The 20,421-nt window shown below is 33.7% G+C and overlaps 1 protein-coding gene across 2 annotated transcripts in view; it reads right to left on the reverse strand.

The window, feature by feature from the left end:
* The window catches only part of LOC150095737 (putative RNA-binding protein 19), a 288,611-nt gene that overhangs the window by 118,646 nt on the left and 149,544 nt on the right, over positions 1–20,421 (reverse strand). For both annotated transcript variants that reach the window (XM_090409907.1, XM_090409904.1), the window contains exon 18: positions 2,737–3,048. In XM_090409907.1, the coding sequence (XP_090266033.1) occupies positions 2,737–3,048 (312 nt within the window). The remainder of the gene's footprint in view (positions 1–2,736; positions 3,049–20,421) is intronic.

The raw sequence follows: 20,421 nt of genomic DNA on the forward strand, positions 1-20,421 counted from the left end.
TTGTATCAGGTTTAATACAATTTTCCAGAAAATTGTATTAAATTTCTTGGGTGCGTCTTATACACCGGAAAATACGGTACTTTTGTCAACACAGTATATATTTTAGCTAAACTAATTAACTGAAACAACCAAATATATATATATTCCTGATTTCATGTATATATAATTTAAACAACATAAAAAAAATTAAAGTATTTAATAACTTAACCTAACTCCATTCTCACTTTTAGAATTTTACAAAACAAAACATTGTTTTGTTAGAATGTAAAAGAATATTTATGCATGCAATTTAACTTGCCAACCAATAAAGTCCAAGTGGATTTCATTTAATAATGTATACAATGTTCAGTTTTATCAGTCAATGTGTTGGATACAAAAAATTCAGCCTTTGGACTTGTTTTAGAAAATTAAAAATGGATAGGTTTAAAACCTCTAGTCCCAAGAATAGCATTTTCTGTAGACTCTTAATTGGAAGATTTGGTTGTGAGTAGGAGATCTAAAAATTATCGTTTCCATATCTCAAGAGAGATTCATGCATCCTGATTACCGCATTTATTGAGGTTAGGCTAGTTTTTAAGTGCAGTCTCTGATTTCACAACAAAAAGTGTCTTAAACTATTACTTGCCATGATAAGACAAAGTCATTTTCTTCCATTTGATTCTTATAAGCAGATTTCTGTGGCATATTATGGCAATTACAATTTTCTTCCAAAATGATATTAACAGCACTTCCATTCCATCTATAATAAGCAAACTTGAAGGTACAAGAAACTTTATATACACATGGAGATGAGAGCTGGCCTTTTGGATGGAGTAGATAAGAGCAACCAGCATGATGTGGGATTTGAAATCGGCAAAGACATTACATTTCTTAACATTCTGGAAAATTGTTCTTAGGTGTTCCAGATATAGGAATAATAATAGCATCATTTTAATTTGGATGTTGAGGGGGTTGTAGGATAGAGGAATAATTAAATATATAGTTTATTCTGTTGAAATTAGATAAGATGATTTGGTAGAACTAATTAAGTTCAGTTGTGAGGAGAGGCTGGTTAAAATAGAGATTAATGGCTTTGTTAGTTAATGTTTTTATGATATCATATTGTTGTGAAGGAGAGGAGAGGGTGATGATGGGAAAGTTTATTAATGTATCTGCATGTAAGTTGGCTTTCCAGAAGCCAACTTACATGCAGAAAGGCTTACACTTTGTCATGGTATAATGTCTAGAAAGGCCAGATGCTTGTTATTTTCTTTTTCTATAATAAATTGGATTCTGGGGTGATAACTGTTGAGGTGGAGGAGGAACATACTAAACGTGTTTGATATGTGGCCAAATAGAGAACACATCATCAACATAACCAGGTAGAATGTTTAAGAGTAGCTGTGTTAAGACTGTGCTTTTCAAAATTTTCAGTGTAGAAACTGGCCAGAGGAGGTGAGCCTTAAGGGATATCGTCTATTTATTAGTATAGTTTGTTTTCCCAAGTGAAGTAACCAATATGGAAACCAGAAGTGCAGAGATCACTGATGTTGCAAGAGAAAACATTTTTTTTTATAAGTGATAAGGTGTCACTATGGGGGATTTTGGTAGAGAGTGAAGTGATTTTAAAGCTGACCGCAATATCAGAAATATTTAAAATTAAATTTTGAATCAAAGACTTGAAATAGGCAGAATGTTCTCAAAAAATATGCAGTAATAAAAAACTATGGGAAAATTACAGATCTGATTAATCAACTATTAAATATGACAGATATAACAACAATGAACATTAACTGAAAAAAAAAACACATGAGTGAAGAGAAACTACGAGTTTATCATCTTACATCACTTGTGGGTGTGGGTGGGGGGTTAAGGGATACTAATTTCCCCCAACAAACATATAAAATGAACCACAAACACATTTAGGAGATTATACATACTATAAAAGTATAAATATGAATTTGGGTAATTTATAAGATTCATGTGAATCCAGGAAGTTAAGTGATTCACCATAGAAACCTAAAATTTCGATTCGTTATGTGCATAATATTCTGTCCTCACAAAATATTTTTTACATCCTTGAAAATTAAAAAAAGAAAAAAAAATCTTGATGATTTTGTCGCTTATCTGAAACATTCCTTTCATTGACATCTATTAAGAAAGGATAGCAAACAGTTTTCACTCACCCAGTTTTGAAAAGCACGCACGCACGCAGAGACAGAAAGACAGACATTGGAATGCCAGGTTTCTTCTGAGGTCAGGGAGATAGTTAAAGACTTGTGGATTTTCAACAGGAACTCAAAATGATTGAGGATACTTTGATTCTTCAAGAATGGCTATAATGAAAATTTACACTTCACTCTAAAAGCCCCCTGCCCCCTCCCATTACATGAAATTTTGAGAAGCAGCTATGTTGCCATTTGCAGGAGTGATTACATTAAAGATTTTGTTCATCTTCTACCTTAGCTCTATGACATATAAAAACATTTCATTTGATAATGCAGTCCATAAAAAAAGATTAGTCTTCCATCTGACACAACAGAATTATCTACAAGAGATGCCACAACTAACAATGAATTGGTAAATTTTCAGATTAAATACAAATTTAAGATTAAATATAAATAAACTTATTCACAACCCTTTCAATGAAATGATCAAAATTGAATTTGCTGTTAGAGATTATGCATTATTATACCAATAGACAATACAACTTCAAAGTAATTTATAAACAGAGAAAGATTCAATTGGATTCCATACCTTTGAATATGCCAATCTTCTGAACGCTTCTTTAGCTTCTGTTGGCTCTTGAAATTCAACGACAGCTGTAATGCCAAAAGGGGGCAATATAACTTTTGATACTGTTCCATATTTAGAAAATAATTCTTCAATCTCTTCTGGCTTTGTTTTAGCAGGTAGATTTTTTACTAATATCACTGTATTACTACGTTTGGCATCAGGATTACCAAAGGCATCTAACTTTATGTGATGTTTAAGGAGGAATTCTTTAGTTTCAGTAACAAGTTGGGTCTCTCCAAGTGCCATTCTCACAGCAACACTATCTGGTGTTTCCTTTGATTCATCAATAGAAAAAAGAAAAATTAGAACCAAATATAAGCTGATTTTTTTTTTATTTAAGATTTTTTTTGCCATTCTCAACGCAGAAGATATGAAAACTATAGCATATTTAGTACTGTGGGTGGGATAATGCTACAAATAAGGTAATATAAGCACAAAAATATCTTACAACAATTTTAGTACTGTTCTGCTAGATAATATTAACTATTCTGGCTTATTAACTAAAGCTTTAAAACCTCTGTTAAAAATATAACTTTGCAATCTTATTCTATGTGTAATAATTTCTATAACTTAATATAAATATAACTTATAAATATAGATATAACTTAATATAAATATAACTTATAAATATAACTTATTTATATAACTTATAAATATAGATATAACTTAATAAGTTATACCAAACTGAGCCGATATCCTGAATTGGTTAAGTGAATAAACACTTAATAAAGTGTTGGCAAAGTGAATAAACAGTCTCTGCTTTGTAAGTGACTGTTTATTCACTGGGTTTATATCTCACTTTAGCATTTCTGTGAAAGTCTTTAGGTGTGGCAGATGATTTTCATTAGCAGTGGTGACAACTGTCTTACTAAATGGGCACTAAAGAAACTTAATCCTTAACATAAGTAGACTATGTTTAGTCTCTAAAGCAAGGTTCTTAAATTACCTAACTTTTAGCCACCACTACATAATGTTGAAATAACCACTGAGAGATGCAATAGTTCAAAGCTAAATTATGTGACTTAATACATCATTATTATTATTATTATTATTATTATTATTATTATTATTATTACATGACACCTCCAAGCACTTATTAAAGTAACTTTCACAGCTTACACATGTAACAAATATAATTTTTGTGTAAGCTGTGAAAGTTACTTTAATATGTCCAGTGCACATGTTCCATTACAGCTATTAATTAAAAGTTCAGACCTATTAATTAATTAATTGGAAGTCAATTAATAGCTTCCAAGGACTCATCATGGGAGGACATTCTGCTCTACCCCACACAATTCACCTACTTAATTCTTCAACTATACACAATAACACTAACTACACAAAACACCATAAACCACCCACAACTGCCAACATTAGTATTTTTCTTCTGTATGTGTTTTCATGGCTAGTTTGCAGGATGAAAACCCTCCATATGAGATTGGTTAACTCACCTTCAACTGAAAAAATCCATATAAAGATTCCTGTTATCAGGATGAGAATCAAACTCAGGTCTTTTCCAGTCAAAGGCACAATTTTCCATTGTTTTTCCAGTTGCACTACAGAGGCATCTTACATATGGGTCCTTTGTCCTAATCACATTTTGTATCCTCTCTATGCACATTCCTATTATTTTGTGATCATTTATTCATTTTGAACCATTCTTCCATCAATATTATTATCAATCCATGTACTGTTGTAGAATGCACTAGTACTGACTGCATCTAATGCTATAGTTCATCCCAAAGGCATTCTATTGGGTTGAGATCAGGAGTCTGCACATGCCAATAATTTTTTTTTAATATCGTTTTCTTAAAACTATGTTGAATTGGTACCTGCAATATGATATGTTATGGTACATTGTTGTGTCAAAAGAGACATGAATCTGTTCCATAAACCTATCACAAAGTAGGAAATACTGCATTATTCAGAAGTATTATATATCTGTCAGCATTCATCCTTCAAGGAACTATAATTAAAAGGCCTGAGTTCATGTCAAAAGAAACCAAACCAAACCAAACCTCACAGAGATAATATATTTGCACATAAGGTATTCCTCCCAAGTTAATTGACAAACCCACTGGACCAGAAAAGGTTGTAGCATTTCTTTAAGAGGAAATTTTTTTTTTCTCAAAAACACCAATTTGTAAAAGCCATCCTCAGTTTTTTTTTTTCCTTCTTTGATATAACAGCTATATAGAGCAAGTTACCTTTTCCAAGGTACACTTCAGGATCTTGATTCCACACAATAAAACTGATACAGGCTTCAGAAAGTTTTCTTTTGCATGTAAACTTACTATTTTTTGGTCTGTTTGTATTCTTTCAAAATAGTTTTCTTTTTATTGTAAACATATAGTATATTTTATATTTTATAAAATATACTATATGTTTGGGCCAAATCCACCATGCTCATCACCTGTATCTAATCTACATATTACATGGACCAGAAATTTGCACTTGATGCAAATATGTGCTGGTTTCATTCTTTAAATCATATTGTTAGAACTTTCAATCTCCATTTATATATTTTCATTTATATTTGTGCTGTAGAAATTTCAAAGTTTTCTTTTTGGCAGTTTTCTTTATTGGAAAAATTGTTTTAATTTTGAATCCTTTCCAAAGCTTTGTTTAAATCTTTGTCATCTTTTATATCCCTCTTTTACAGACTCCAACTTCCATCTCACCAGTGCAGCGTTTCAGTACTGTACCTGTTCTACAGGTACTTCCATGGTCACTGCTCCAGTGAATTGGCAACCATCATTCTTTCTGTTGCACCTGTTAATACAGGAGCTGCAGCTGCTCAGCACCCCTTTACTGTGCAACTGAAAACACACTGAATCTACTTCTATTCATCCTCTTTTATTCTGCCCACCTCTGTCCTCTGGAACAGGCTTCCTCAAGAAGTATTCCCAAACAGCTACAACTCTTCAAAACAAAACATCAATAAACTTCTATCTCAGTCCTCATATGCATCTTACACACAGTACTAATGTGCCTATAAGTCATGTATTGACCTCTCGTGTATGGGATCAATATACAGCTAATTCTCTTTTTACACAATTTTAAAATAACACGATTTAGAAAACAAAAGCAATTCTATTTTTACAAGGTATATTTTGATTTAACATGGTTCTGTTAAAAAGGGTATTTCCATTATAATTATCATTTCCTAGAACAGTACACATGCACTTAAGTTTTGTTCACATAATATCAAATTATTATACTATGAAACCTGTGGAGAATTCATGACTAAACAAACACACGTAATAACCACAGTAATAAGTTTTAATAAGTAAATATTTCATCCTGAGTATCGTCAGTACAGTTAATTCAAACAATACTAGGAATAAATACAGTTAAGGCGGATGATTACAATGGAATCTCAATATGCGTGCAGTAGCATGTTATAGATAGAATAAAATTAATTAATTTTTTTTCCCCTCCAGTTATATTTTAATTTAATTCTATAACATGCTACTGCATACATATTGAGATTCCATTGTAATCATCCACCTTAACTGTATTTATTCCTAGTATTGTTTGAATTAACTGTACTGACGATGTCCTACGATACTCAGGATGAAATATTTACTTATTAAAACTTATTACTGTGATTATTACGTGTGTTTGTTTAGTCATAATATCAAATTAGTAAAATTAATTAGATTATTTTCAGATATTTTCGTAACATTACCCCATTAATCATAATGTCAGGTAATTCAGTTAGAAAGAAGAAATAAAAAAACAAGCTATTTATTTAGAAACCAAGATCCACATTTTAGATTGTTTAGCAGATGGAAGGTTCAACATCTTTAGGGAAATATTATGTTATTTCATAATATTTCATAACACGGAGAAGCCATTAGAAAACCTTTAGACAGGAATGTCATCAAACAGAAAGCGTTAAGGTTGTACAAACAGATTCAGAAAAGGAGCCAACAACATCAAACAACAATTGTGTTTTTTTCTGTACGCACAGGTTGGGTTACAAAATTTCTCAAAAGATACGCACTTCATAATGTGAAAATAAAAGGAGAAGCCACATTTGCAGATGAGCCAGCAGCCAGGGAATTTCTTTCAAAACTGTCCAAAATTATTGAAAATGGTGGCTACACTCCTGATCAAGTTTGGAATACAGATGAGACTGGCCATTTTTGGAAAAAAAAATGCCAAGTAGAACTTATATAGCAAAATCACAAAAAAGTGTTGGTGGCTTTAACACGTTCATTGCCAAGCTGAAAATTGGAATTTCGTGTGGTGGCCAAATTTTTTTAATTTTTTTATTTAGTTTAGAAACTTGATAGCGACGTCCACGCGATAACGCGTGATCGGCGAGAACTCGTGTCGCATGATATCGCGTGGTTGGCAATGAACGTTTTGAAGAAGCTAAGGATCGTGTGACTATTATTTTGCAGCAATGCTTCAGGAGATCATATAATAAAATCATTACTCATTAATCGATCCCTGAGACCACAGGTAATGAAAGGTGTGCGTTTTAACCTGTTACCAGTGCACTGGAAGGCAAATAAAAAAGGTTGGGTTACAAAAGAAATTTTTAACGAATGGTTCCATCAATGTTTTGTTCCAGAAGTTAAACACTATTTGTTTGAAAAAAAATCTATAGAGAATGGGCCTGGCCTTCCTGTTTTAGAACACTCGAATGTGGAATTCTGTTTTCTGCCACCTAATGTAGCTATCACACCCTAGACTAGGGTGTGATAGCTACATTCAAAACTTACTACATAAGAAGAACATTCCAATACATTTTGGATAAACTAAATAAGGATAATTTATTGACAGTTATTGATGTGTGGAAGAAATTTTCTATTTTGGATTGTATCAAACTTGCTAAATTGCTAAACCTACTAAATTGAACGTTATCAGAATTGAAACCATCAACTTTAAATGCATGCTGGAAAACTACTTGGCCAGAATGTGTGAAAAAGAAAATCCCTGTGCCTTTGCATACAACTGAATATTCCAATATCACCAGATTAGATATGATTAGATTAGGATATTCCAATTATCATCAGATTAGATAAAAAATCATCAAATCCTTTGCTAACTGCATGTTGACGAAGAAGGATTTGATATTGAAGAATTGATGGTTGACAAGGCTGTAGTGATGACGAAATAATAGAGACTGTCCTTGAGAATCTCAATGAAAAAGAAAAAAGGGATAATGATGAAGAGATTCCACTCACTGCAGGATAAATTAAAGAAAGGTTTCAAATGGCTAGTAAACTGCAAAGTCATTTTCTTACACATGATCCAAATACTGAATGAGCTGAACAGTTTAAACATAAACTGAAGTCATGTATAGTACAATATGAAGAATTATACAAAGATCTAGTCAAAATAGGATCTCACTGATTAATTACAGAGTTGATAGTAAAAAAAAAAAATCAACCTACAGAACCATTGGAAATTAGTGCTAATTTATTCCTTTTACTGAAGAAAACGTTTTGCCATTGCAGTATGAACAGGATGGCCAAAGTGTTTCAAGTGATGGAAGTGATTTAATTCCAGTCTCAAAAGAATGCGGCTACTGTCAGAAAGTGACGGCAAATAAAATTTAACTAATAACCATATGCGAGGATGTATTTGGGCCTTTTCAAATTTTTGTTTTGTTAGTGATACATTACTGTATTTTCTTTAAGAAAGATACATATGTATATACTTTAAATAAGTATTTAAAATAAAAATTATTCCATTAAAATTAAATAGTTTTATTCAATGATGTTCATATGTTTTGTTTGAAAATAACTTATTGTTCATATTGGGTTTTCACATCTGGAACCATTCTATTTTTTCATATGCACTGTATTCTTTTTTATACGGTTTCATTTACACAGTTTTTTTCTGGAACCAATCTACCACGTAAATGGAGATTTGGGTATATATATATATTTCATATATTAGGTTTTCACGGCTATTGTACACATTTTAAGGAGAATCACTTATGACTATATAGCTGAATATTAAATTAGAAAATAAGTAATTTATAAGACACTACTAGTTTCATCTTTCTAGAAGACTTGATTGGGTGTATAATATGAAGAAGAAAAAAGAGATATACAATATATATATATAAACACTTCCAAATATATCTTTAGGTAATATAATATTGAATGAAGCAGACAAACCTACCTATGCAGTGTCAAAAATTGGTTCATAAGGAGTCCTTTTAATACCCACATAGTAAGATCTATTCATGAGTTTGGATGAATGAAGGATGAAATAATATTGAATGAAGCAGACAAACCTACCTATGCAGTGTCAAAAAATGGTTCATAAGGAGTCCTTTTAATACCCACATAGTAAGATCTATTCATGAGTGCCCTTTGCCATGCACAATTTTCAAATCCAGCCATACCCACAAATTATCTGAATATTATTATTCACCTGCATCTAGACACTATCAAATAATCAACAAGGCTCAACTTCCATATCATCAATGACAGTGCAAATGGAACACAAAACTGTTAACTTAACTTTCAGAGCTTGACATATCTATACTCATGCTTAAGAATAAATTTTGATTACAAAATGTTTTTATATACTCTACCTAGTTAAACTGTATAAAAAATTATTCATTGAATGCTTTAATGAAGAAATCCTTGAATGAAGAAACAACAGTTATTCTATAGCAGTGTTTCTCAAACTTCAGATATCAGCGTACCCCATCTTAAATTTTTATTATTGCCAAGTATCCCCTTATCAAAATAATAAATAAATAAAGTATATTTCATTATAAATGTCTATTTTATTTGAATTTATATGTTCATGTAAACAAAAAATATGATTTTTTTTTAATAGAACAAAATTTGGAATAGGTTCAACTTCATTTCAAGTAATTCATAATCATACTTACGAAGATTTTTCATCTGCTTCCCAGGTGATTCTCTAGAGATGTCAGACAACACACCCTTATAAATTTCATTTGATCCAGATGCAATATCAATGTTTTCTTGTTGCTTACAGATACTTGTGTTTGCTATATTGCTCTCTTTTGTCATCATCATCATCATCATCAAATTCCTGCCATGTACCCACAAGGGGTGTACAGGATATGATAGTACTACATGAAAAAATTATATCATTACTAACTTCCTATCGACAATTTTCCTCCAAATCAGTCTGTTACTTGTCAAGACTCCAACATTATCAGATCTTATATTTCTATCGTCTAAGTCACTTTGTACCATATCAATCCACCTATATCTTGGTCTGCCTCTGGGTCGTTTTGCTGCCAACTGGGCAGAGAACATTTGTTTTGCTAATCTTTCCTCGCCCATTCTGTTTAGGTGACCATACCACCTGAGATTAGCTCTGCTAATGCATTCCTGGATGTTGACAATGTCAAGTTCTTTCCTAATATCCTCGTTTTTAATATGATATTGCCATTGATGCCATCTGTTCACGCCTATAATCTTTCTCAGAACTCTCATATCTGTGGTCTCTAGTCTTTGGTCAAGTGTTTTACTTCTGACCCAGCTCTCAGATCCATAAGTTAAAACTGATTTGAACACTGTCTTGTATACAGCTAATTTAGTATTCTGACTAATTTCTCTCTTATTCCATATGAATTTATTCAATTGACTTCCCACCATACCAGCTATGCTCATTCTGTTGTCTATTTCTATATTGAATTTACCATCTTCACTAAAAATCGAGCCTGAGTAGCTGAAATGTTTTACTTGTTCCACAGGTTCTCCATTCACAACACAGTTGACATTTTCAATGATTGTGCCTATTTTCATTGTCTTTGTCTTTTTATTGCTGACCTTCATACTATATCTATTACAACAGCTATTCAATTTAGTCAGAGAATCTTGCAGACTTGTAGCGGATTTATTTAGAAGTATAACATCATCCGCATAAAGAAAAGAGCTGACATTAACATCTCCAATTTTGATATCATTTTTAATACCACTTTTCTTCATAATGTGATCCATATAGATAATGAATAACAGAAGGGATAATGTACATCCTTGTCTCACACCAGATTTAACATTAAACAATCTTCCTGTACTTTCTTCAATTCTAACTGCTGACTTACAACTTAAATAAAGACTAAGTACTGCTTGATATAATGCCCCATTGACACCATATAACTGCAGCATATTGAATAGCTTCTCTCTTGGCACCTTGTCATATACCTTTTCCAAATCGACAAAACTTAAATACAGATCTTTGTTATATTTTCATGCTTTCTCGACTATCTGTCGTAAAGTGAAGATCTGATCCTCACAGCCTCTATTTGACCTGAATCCAGCTTGTTCTTCACTAAGCTTTTCTTCCACAATTCTTCTCAACAGTTTCTCAAGTATACTTGTATAATCTTGCCAGGAACACTCAGTAGGGAAATACCTCTGTAATACTCACATTCAGTTTTATTTCCCTTTTTATATATGGGTACTATGAGAGCTCTACTCCAATCATCGGGAATTCGTCCCTCTGTCCAGGCTTTCTGAAATATGCAGTGCAGCCACTGTAAGACTCTTATACCACCATACTTCAGCATTTCTGGTCGAATATCATCTACTCTAGCTGCCTTTCCACATTTCAAGCTTTTGATGGCTTTTTCTACTTCAAGTATGGATATGTATTCCTGACTGCATGCCTGGTCAGTGTTTTTTACCACTGTGCTGTCATCACTGCTTGTTTCATTTAGCAGTTTTTCAAAGTAATTACTCCATACTTCAAGGATATCTTTTTCTCCTGTTTTCATGTCACCTTTATCATCTCTAACTCCTTTTACAGCACTCTGTCCTCCATTCCTAAGCTTCTTCAACAACCTCCAGAATATTTTGCCACCTTCTTGATATTTATTTTCTATGTTCTTGCCAAAGTCCTCCCATGACTTTTGTTTAGATAGTTTTACACAGTGTTTAGCATTCTTGCATTTGTCTCTATATTCTCTAAGAGGACAAGCTGACTTATTTGACAGGAACTTTTGATATGCTTTCTTCTTTTCCTTCACTGCCTCTTTAACTTCTTGTGTCCACCAGGGAGTTCTGATTTTTTTATCCTTGGAAACAACCTCACCACATGCCTTTCTGGCAGTTTGCTACTGAATCTCCAAGGTTTGATTCCTGTTCTCAAACTCTTTCATTTTTTCTTCAATAATCTTTATGTATTTTAGCCTATAGTTCACATCTGAGAGCAGCTCAACTTTTATTCGCTTTAAAACTTTCTTACATGTTATTCTTTTCAATATGAAATTCAATTTTATCCTGCTCAAGATTAAATAGTGATCACTTCCAATTTAATCCTCTATACACTCTGGTGTCCTGCACCAGGGAGAAAACATCACTATCAACAATAACATAGTCAATGAGACTTTTCTTATTCCTAGCCTCTTCTCTCCATGTGAATTTGTGCACATTTTTATGTTGGAACATGGTGTTAGTAATAACCAGTCCATGTCCTGAGCGGAAATCCAACAGATATTTGCCATTATTATTAGCTTTGCTCTTTTCTCCAAATTTTCCCAAAATATTTTTGTATGTCTCAATCATTTCCTACTCTGCTATTTAGATCCCCAACAAGGACCAACTTTTCCTTTTCATTGTGTCAGTTGCTTTTTCTAAAGCCTCAAAAAATCCTCCACTTCTACCTTAGTAGAACTGTCTGTGGGACCACAGGCACAAATACATCTCATTGTCCAGTTCCCTATTCTCATATTTGCCCACATTACTCTACTTGAGACTGACTGCCATTCAAGAAGATTAGCCTCGTATTTTGTGTTGAATACTATGGCTACTCCTTCTTTTCCTTGATTGTCATTGCCTGAATATAACATTTTGTATTTATTGCTGAGAAAGATCTCATCGGTTTTGGTCTTTTTTGTTTCAGTCACCCCTATTATGTCGATCTGGTACTTCTCTAATTCCTCAGCTAGCTCCATTTCTTTGCCATTCAGGTTTCTTACGTTGATAGTACCGATCTTTAACTCTGGTGATGTTGAGTTCAGGTTTGTTTTCAGATTTGTTCCAGTAGCTGACTTTTCGCTGTTCGCCCTGGTTCCCTGCCGAAAACAACGGGAGCCTTGTTTAACCAGGCGATAACCCAGCCGGCATGAAATTTTATCATGTTGTGCCATCATTTTTTATTTTGGTTTAACTAATAAGAATACAATTTGGTCAGCTAAATCCCAAATTGTCAGCCCATCCTCGTTCATTCAGTATCCAAGTAGATACCCAACAGGGTGCACCACGAGAAGGTGAGTATTGCACATTAGGTCAGAAGCCCTGGTCGGTTCTCTGCATTCCTTTAAAGGCTATGTGGTGGTCTCCTCTCAGTTATACAGCTTTGACCATTAAGCACCTCGCACTCTTTTGGTGCATTTTATAAATCCAGTCTTTAACCAATGATCCATACTTAAGAATTTGAAGGCTAAAAAAATTATTGTATTTAATCGAATATAACTCGCACTTTTCCCCAAAATTAAAGCTAAAAAATCGTGGTGCGAGATATATGCTGGGATTTTTGGAAACTAATGTTTTCAGAAAAAAAACTTTAGTTTCTTTTTCTGAAAAGAAACTAAAAAAACAACTGAAAATGGTGTGACTTACCAAGAAGCTCCTATTTGTTATTGCTACTTTTGGCATTGACAACAGCTTCCTTGTTTGCATCGTCAAAGTCATCTACCCAAATAGCTTCACCTTCTTTCCCATTATTTCAAGCAAAAATTACCAGTAATTTACAAGACTTGACATACATAATGAACAATCCTTCAAAAATGACTAATGAGAAGTAAAAGCAGAGTGCAAAACAGACAGCAATGGTAAGCCAGTAGAGATAGAGCAACTATGAAGAAGTGCATATGATCATCATTAAATTCCTGACATGTACCCTCAAGGGGGGGGGGTGTACAGGATATGATAGTACTACATGAAAAATTTACATCATTACTAACTTCCTATCTACAAATTTTCTCCAAATCAGTCTGTTACTTGTCAAGACTCCAACATTATCAGATCTTATTTTTCGATCGTCTAAGGTACTTTATACCGTATCAATCCACCTACATCTTGGTCTTCCTCTGGGTCGTATTCCTGCCAACCTGGCAAAAAACACTTGTTTTGTTAACCTTTCTTCGCCCATTCTGTTTAAGTGACCATACCACCTGATATTAGCTCTGCTAACGCATCCCTGGATGCTGACAATGTCAAGTTCTTCCTAATATCCTCATTTTTAATATGATATTGCCATTGATGCCATCTGTTCACGCCTCTAATCTTTCTCAGGACTATCATATCTGCGGTTTCTAGTCTTTGGTCAAGTGTTTTACTTCTGACCCAGCTTTGAGATCCATAAGTTAAAACTGGTTTGAAAACTGTCTTGTATACAGTTAATTTAGCGTTCCGACTAATTTCTCTCTTATACCATATAAATTTATTCAGTTGACTGCCTACCATACCAGCTTTGTTGATTCTGCTGTATATTTCCATATTTAACTTACCATCTTCAGTAAAAATCGTGCTAAGTAACTGAAATGTTTTACTTGCTCCACAGGTTACCCATTCACACACAGCTGACATTTTCAACAATTCTACCTATTTTCATTGTCATTGTCTTTTTAATGCTGACCTTCATACCATATCTATTACAACAGTTATTCAATTTAGTCATGGAATCTTGCAAACTTGTAGCGGATTTATTTAGAAGTATAACATCGTCCACATAAAGCAAAGAGCTGACATTAACATCTCCAATTCTGATATCATGTTTAATACCACTTTTCTTCATAATGTGATCCATATAGATAATGAATAACAGAGGGGATAATGTACATCCTTGTCTCACACCAGATTTAACATTAAACCATCTTCATGTACTTCTTTCAATTCTAACTGCTGACTTACAACTCAAATAAAGACTAAGTATTGCTTGATATAATGCCCCACTGACACCATATAATTGTAGCGTATTGAATAGCTTCTCTCTTGGCACCATGTCATATGCCTTTTCCAGATCTACAAAAACTTAAATACAGATCTTTGTTATATTCCCATGCTTTTTCAACTGTTTGTCGTAAAGTTAAGATTTGATCCTGACAGCCTCTATTTGGCCTGAATCCAGCTTGTGCTTCACCAAGCTTTTCTTCCAAAATTCTTCTCAACGGTTTCTCAAGTATACTTGCATGTATCTTACCAGGAACACTCAGTAGGGAAATACCTCTGTAATTCTCACATTCAGATTTATTTCCCTTTTTATATATGGGTACTATGAGAGCTCTACTCCAATCATCGGGAATTCGTCCCTCTGTCCAGGCTTTCTGAGCTATGCAGTGCAGCCACTGTATGACTTTTATACCACCATACTTCAGCATTTCTGGTCGAATATCATCTACTCCTGCTGCCTTTCCACATTTCAAGCCTTTGATGGCTTTTCTACTTCAAGTATGGATATGTATACCTGACTGTATGCCTGTTGAGTGTTTACCACTGTGCTGTCATCACTGCTTGTTTCATTTAGCAGTTTTTCAAAGTAATTACTCCATACTTCAAGGATATCTTTTTTTCTCCTGTTTTCATGTCACCTTTATCATCTCTAACTCCTTTCACAGCACTCTTTCCTCCATTTCTAAGCTTCTTCAACAACCTCCAGAATATTTTGCAACCTTCTTGATACATATTTTCTATATTTTTGCCAAAGTCCTCCCATGACTTTTGTTTAGCTAGTTTTACATAGTGCTTAGCTTTCTTACATTTGTCTCTGTATTCTCTAAGAGCAAAAGCTGACTTATTTACCAGGAACTTTTGATATGCTTTCTTCTTTTCCTTCCCTGCCTCTTTAACTTCCTTTGTCCACCATGGAGTTCTGATTTTTTTATCCTTGCAGACAACCTTACCACATGCCTCTTTGGCTGAATTAATCAAGGTTTCCTTCAAGGCTTGCCATTGAATCTCCAAGGTTTGGTTCCTGTTCTGAAACTTTTTCATTTTTTCTTCAATAATATTTGTGTATTTAGTCTACAGTTCACATCTCGGAGCTGCTCAACTTTTATTCGCTTTAAAACTTTCTTACATGTTATTCTTTTCAATATGAAATTCAATTTTATCCTGCTCAAGAGTGCATATGATTAGTGTGGTATTTACAAAAGATCATGCAAACCAAAGACAAAGGCAAGCTAACAGTTGAGTTGAAATGCTAATTCTCTTAAACCGAATTCCATATCTGAAACACAGTAACTATATATTTCTTAGTTTTAACACGTTCACGATGGAGTGGTGTCAAGCAAAACCATATGTTGCCAGTGCAACATATGGTTTTGCTTGAGTCTATATCAGTGGCGGCTTGTACATAAGCACTACACTGCAGCACCTCCAAGGAAAAAACGAAAAAATTAAATTTTGTTTGTGTTTATAAATAATAACAAAGCTTACAACATTATAAAAATGCAATACATGTTAAAGGTTGCAGCTTTTGTTTCGACATTGATCAAATAGTTAATAATTGGAATTGTTTGATTAACGCTTTAGATGCACTGCGATCTAATGCAGTGTCGGAATTATCAAGTTCGATCAGTTTCGGCTAGACTCGCTGATATTCGTTTGCACTTGTCACTGAACATAACAAGTGAATCACACACTGCTCATCGAGCAGTATCACTACAGATGAATTGTATACTTTGCGCGTTATTTCTGTGAAATACGAAACTTTTATTATTGGGTGTGTTCGTGTGAGGGCGAAATATTTTTGGTCAATCTTATTTTATTCTGTTAAAATAACATATAATTATTTATTATAGATAAATGGCTGAATTATGACGATTTTTATTTTGTACATGTAGCACCCCTACTTAAAATTTTCACCAGCCGCCACTGGTCTATACAGCAGTTTCTGTTGGAGGGGAGATGTGATTCATTAGTTAGTGTCGTGTTTATCCAGTTGTCTCTAATTGCACTATTTGTTGAGAAATATATTACACAGACTGCAAATGTCTCTGTAGCTTATTCAGTGATACAATAAAATTACTTGTTTTTCTTGCATCTTCAGTATAGTGACACTGTTGGGAAGGGCGCGTTGTTTACCTCAGAGAGCGAGTTACTATCACCAGGACATGAACGTCGTGGTGATAGTAACTCGCAATTTGAGTAGGAGAATTCATATATAATTTATCGAGAAATATATACATTTAAAATAATTATTTTTTTCTTAATAATGATTCCATGCGTTAATGATGCATAGCCGAAAATTGTCACATATCCCCTGAAGACCTTTCGCGTACCCCACTTTGAGAAACACTGTTCTATATAATAATGAATTACAGTTTAGTGGTATCTACTGATTATTCTGAAAACACATCTGGTGATGAAGCAATGCACCATGTGTATCAGATGTCATCTTATTAATTTGTGCACAGTATTCACTGTAGATGCAATATCCTGGATTCCCATCAACCACAAAATGGTGTGTAATTTGCTAAATGTAAATTTTTTTTTTTTTTTTTTTTTAAATATATATCTGGTCCACACACACATGAAAGGCCACAAGACCTATAGCACACTAGTGCCGTGTGTGGACAAGAGGAGTAGAAGAAAGGAGGAGTCTGTTCACATTTTGCTTGATCAGTTGAAGGTTGTAATCTTTGGGGAAGGAGAAAGACTGAATGAGAGATTCAGTCTTGATGAGATATGAGATGTGAAACTGCCTATACAAGTAGTAACTGCACGTGTCCATTGTAAAAACTCATTATTTTTTACAATTATGAGTCTTTTTACAGTCCCCCCCACACTGTAATTCTTATAATTAGTTTTCGTTTTGTAACTATATACCATCAGCACTTGACACGTGTCAGATTACAGACTGATATATATATGTTTAAAAGAGAAAAGCTGTTCTACCCAGACATCCAATAAAATATGGGATCATCCCGTTTTTTACTAATGCGTCCAGTTGTCCCGAGAAAACTCTTCGGGGCTTTTTGTCCTGTATTTTAGAGTTCAAGACTGAATAACAAAATCGATGAGTTACAATTTCTATTCTATTAGAAGCATTGCTCTCCGTCATTACAGGGAACTGTAGACGCATTATTTTCTCATTCTATCATTCTTCAGTGAGGATTGTGTAGCTTTTCATGACATGATTCTTAAAAACAAACAATTGTTAAGTGAAATTCATTCTTCAGAAAAGTATTGCAAGAGTGAGCAAGACTGATTGATTAATAAGAATATTGTCAGGTGAAAAGAGCATTACTGTATTAATAATCTATTTTTGTATCTATAAAAGTAAGTAAAAAACCATTTGAAGGAAACTTAAAGTGGCTTAATGGAAATATGCAGTCTAACAATTGGATTTACTATTTGTTTACTTATACTTAGTAAAGTGTGTGCATAGTAAACCTTACCACGCACACACTTAGAAAGTTAGAATCATTTTGTAAGACTGGCTTTTATGTGATGGATGCTAAACTTTCACTTTCAGTCATAAGTGTCCCGTATTATTTTCCAATGTATCTGTGATCCCTAGTTCTAAACACAATTATACTGTGTGAGCAGGATACACACACACACACCATACTGAGCAATGTTTTAAATCAGTTATAAATCAGCAGTTAAAATTGGAGGAGGTATAAGATAGTCTGATGTAAAATCAGGTGTGTGACAAGGGTACATACTATCTCCATTATTATTCAAAACCCATATGGATCACATTATGAAGGAAAGTGGCTGATATCAAAACTGGAGATACTAATCTTAGCTCTTTACTTTATGCAGATGATGTTATACTCATAAATAAATCCAGTGCAAGTTTGCTGGATTCATTAACTAAACTGAATAATTACTGTAACAAATATGGCATGAAAATTAGCAACAAAAAAAGACCAAAACTATAAAAATAGCAGGAACACAGAAAACTTAAACTGCATTCTAGACTCTAAAAACATTAAGTTAAAAGTGATTGCACAAATTGGAATTGACTCATGATTTTTCCTTATCACCCAATGTGAACACAAAAATGTGTTAACATTAACTAGGCATAGTTAAAGGGATTGTATTAAATGCATTTACACCTAAGCAATATAGTTACTCAGGGAACAAAGTCGGTTTTGATAATCTTTTATCAGATCCTCCATCAGATATTAATGGATTTATATATCACAGTGCTAATCAATGAGAAAAAAGAAGCTTTTCAAGGTACAATTAAAACTTACAGGGAGCTGTGATACAATTCATCTAAAAATAAAAACAAGACCAAAAACCTAAACATAGCTTTAATAGGCTACCCACAACCATCCATCCATCTAAAATCAGTAGATGGATGGATAAATAGATATATCTAGTAAGTCTAGTCACTTATGAGTAAAAACATGAACAAGAAATAATATAAACAGCCAAAATAGCCCTTCTTAACATGAAACCAATACAAATTAACAGGAATGTCAATATAAATTGGAGATAAATAAAGAAATAGCACACTTGAATGTTTTCCTTCATAAGACAAAGCACAAAATTGAAAAGTTGCTGAAGCAGCAAGAGGTTAGCAGGACCAACAAGAGAAAGAAGCATGCATAAGAGAAAGAGTGTAGGTGATAGAATGGAGCTCTGAGGTCTCCTGCATTGTTGGCAAGGGTCGAAGAGAGAGTGCTGTCCACCATGACATGCAGTGAACAACCAGTGAGAAAGCTGGCTATCCAAATGCAAAAGGTAGCAGGTAGATTGAAGGAAAGCAGTGTGGTAAGCAGGCCACAATGCCAAACACAATTAAAAGCCATGAGGATTTCTAGGACAATAGTGCATATTTCTCTGAACCTTTCCATGGTACATGTCCAGTGGTGAGTGATATCTACATCATGTAGATAAAGAGATCAGCTGTGGATATAGATTGGTGGAATCCATACTGGTGGTTACTGATGAGCTTGTGGACGACTGGGGTCATGGTGACTGGTTGGTAAATGAACAGCAGACTCTTATCACACTTTTTTTTTTAGGAGGGGGGGGGGGCATTATCTTCTCAGCCAATCATGCTTGTATGATTCAGTTTATTATTACAGGAAATGAATTTGAAATTCACATTCCAGCAAAGCTGAAGAAGTTACTTTGTTATGAATAGAACATTCCTGTATCTTGCTCAACACTACAAAAACAAAGGCTAGAATTCCGCACAGAGCTTAAAAATGAATTTTGTATGACCAATGAAACAAAATGCAAATGAAAAACTATTCTCAAACTACTAAAGATATTGTCGCGAAAATATAAGCATTGTTGATTTTTTCTTATTTTGTAAAATAGCCAGTCAAAAATTGATTTTCCCCATTTTCATCCTACTAAAATTATTCTCATTTGAGCTTCAGAGTGTGTGACATATATTCTCTGGTTCTTCTGACTGTTTTACAATATAAACTATGGGAAGGAAAACTCTTTACACATCTGTAAGAGAGATAAAAGGTCTAACTATTTACCATCATCATCAATTTCAATGGGATGTTCAGGTTATTATGATAGCACTACACAATTAAATTTACATTATTATTAATATTACTCTTATCGACAATTTCCCTCCAAATTAGTCTGTTACTTGTCAGTACCAATATTGTTGTATCTAACATTTCTTGCTTCTAAGGCACTTCATCCCAGGTCTCTTTCCTGCCATCAAACCCATTTTACTAACCTTTCCTCACTCATTCTATTTAAG

Source organism: Typopeltis vanoorti, chromosome 20 (genome assembly GCF_054136105.1).
Source record: "Typopeltis vanoorti isolate ZY-2024b chromosome 20, IOZ_Tvanoo_1.0, whole genome shotgun sequence".
NCBI lineage: Eukaryota > Metazoa > Arthropoda > Arachnida > Uropygi > Thelyphonidae > Typopeltis > Typopeltis vanoorti.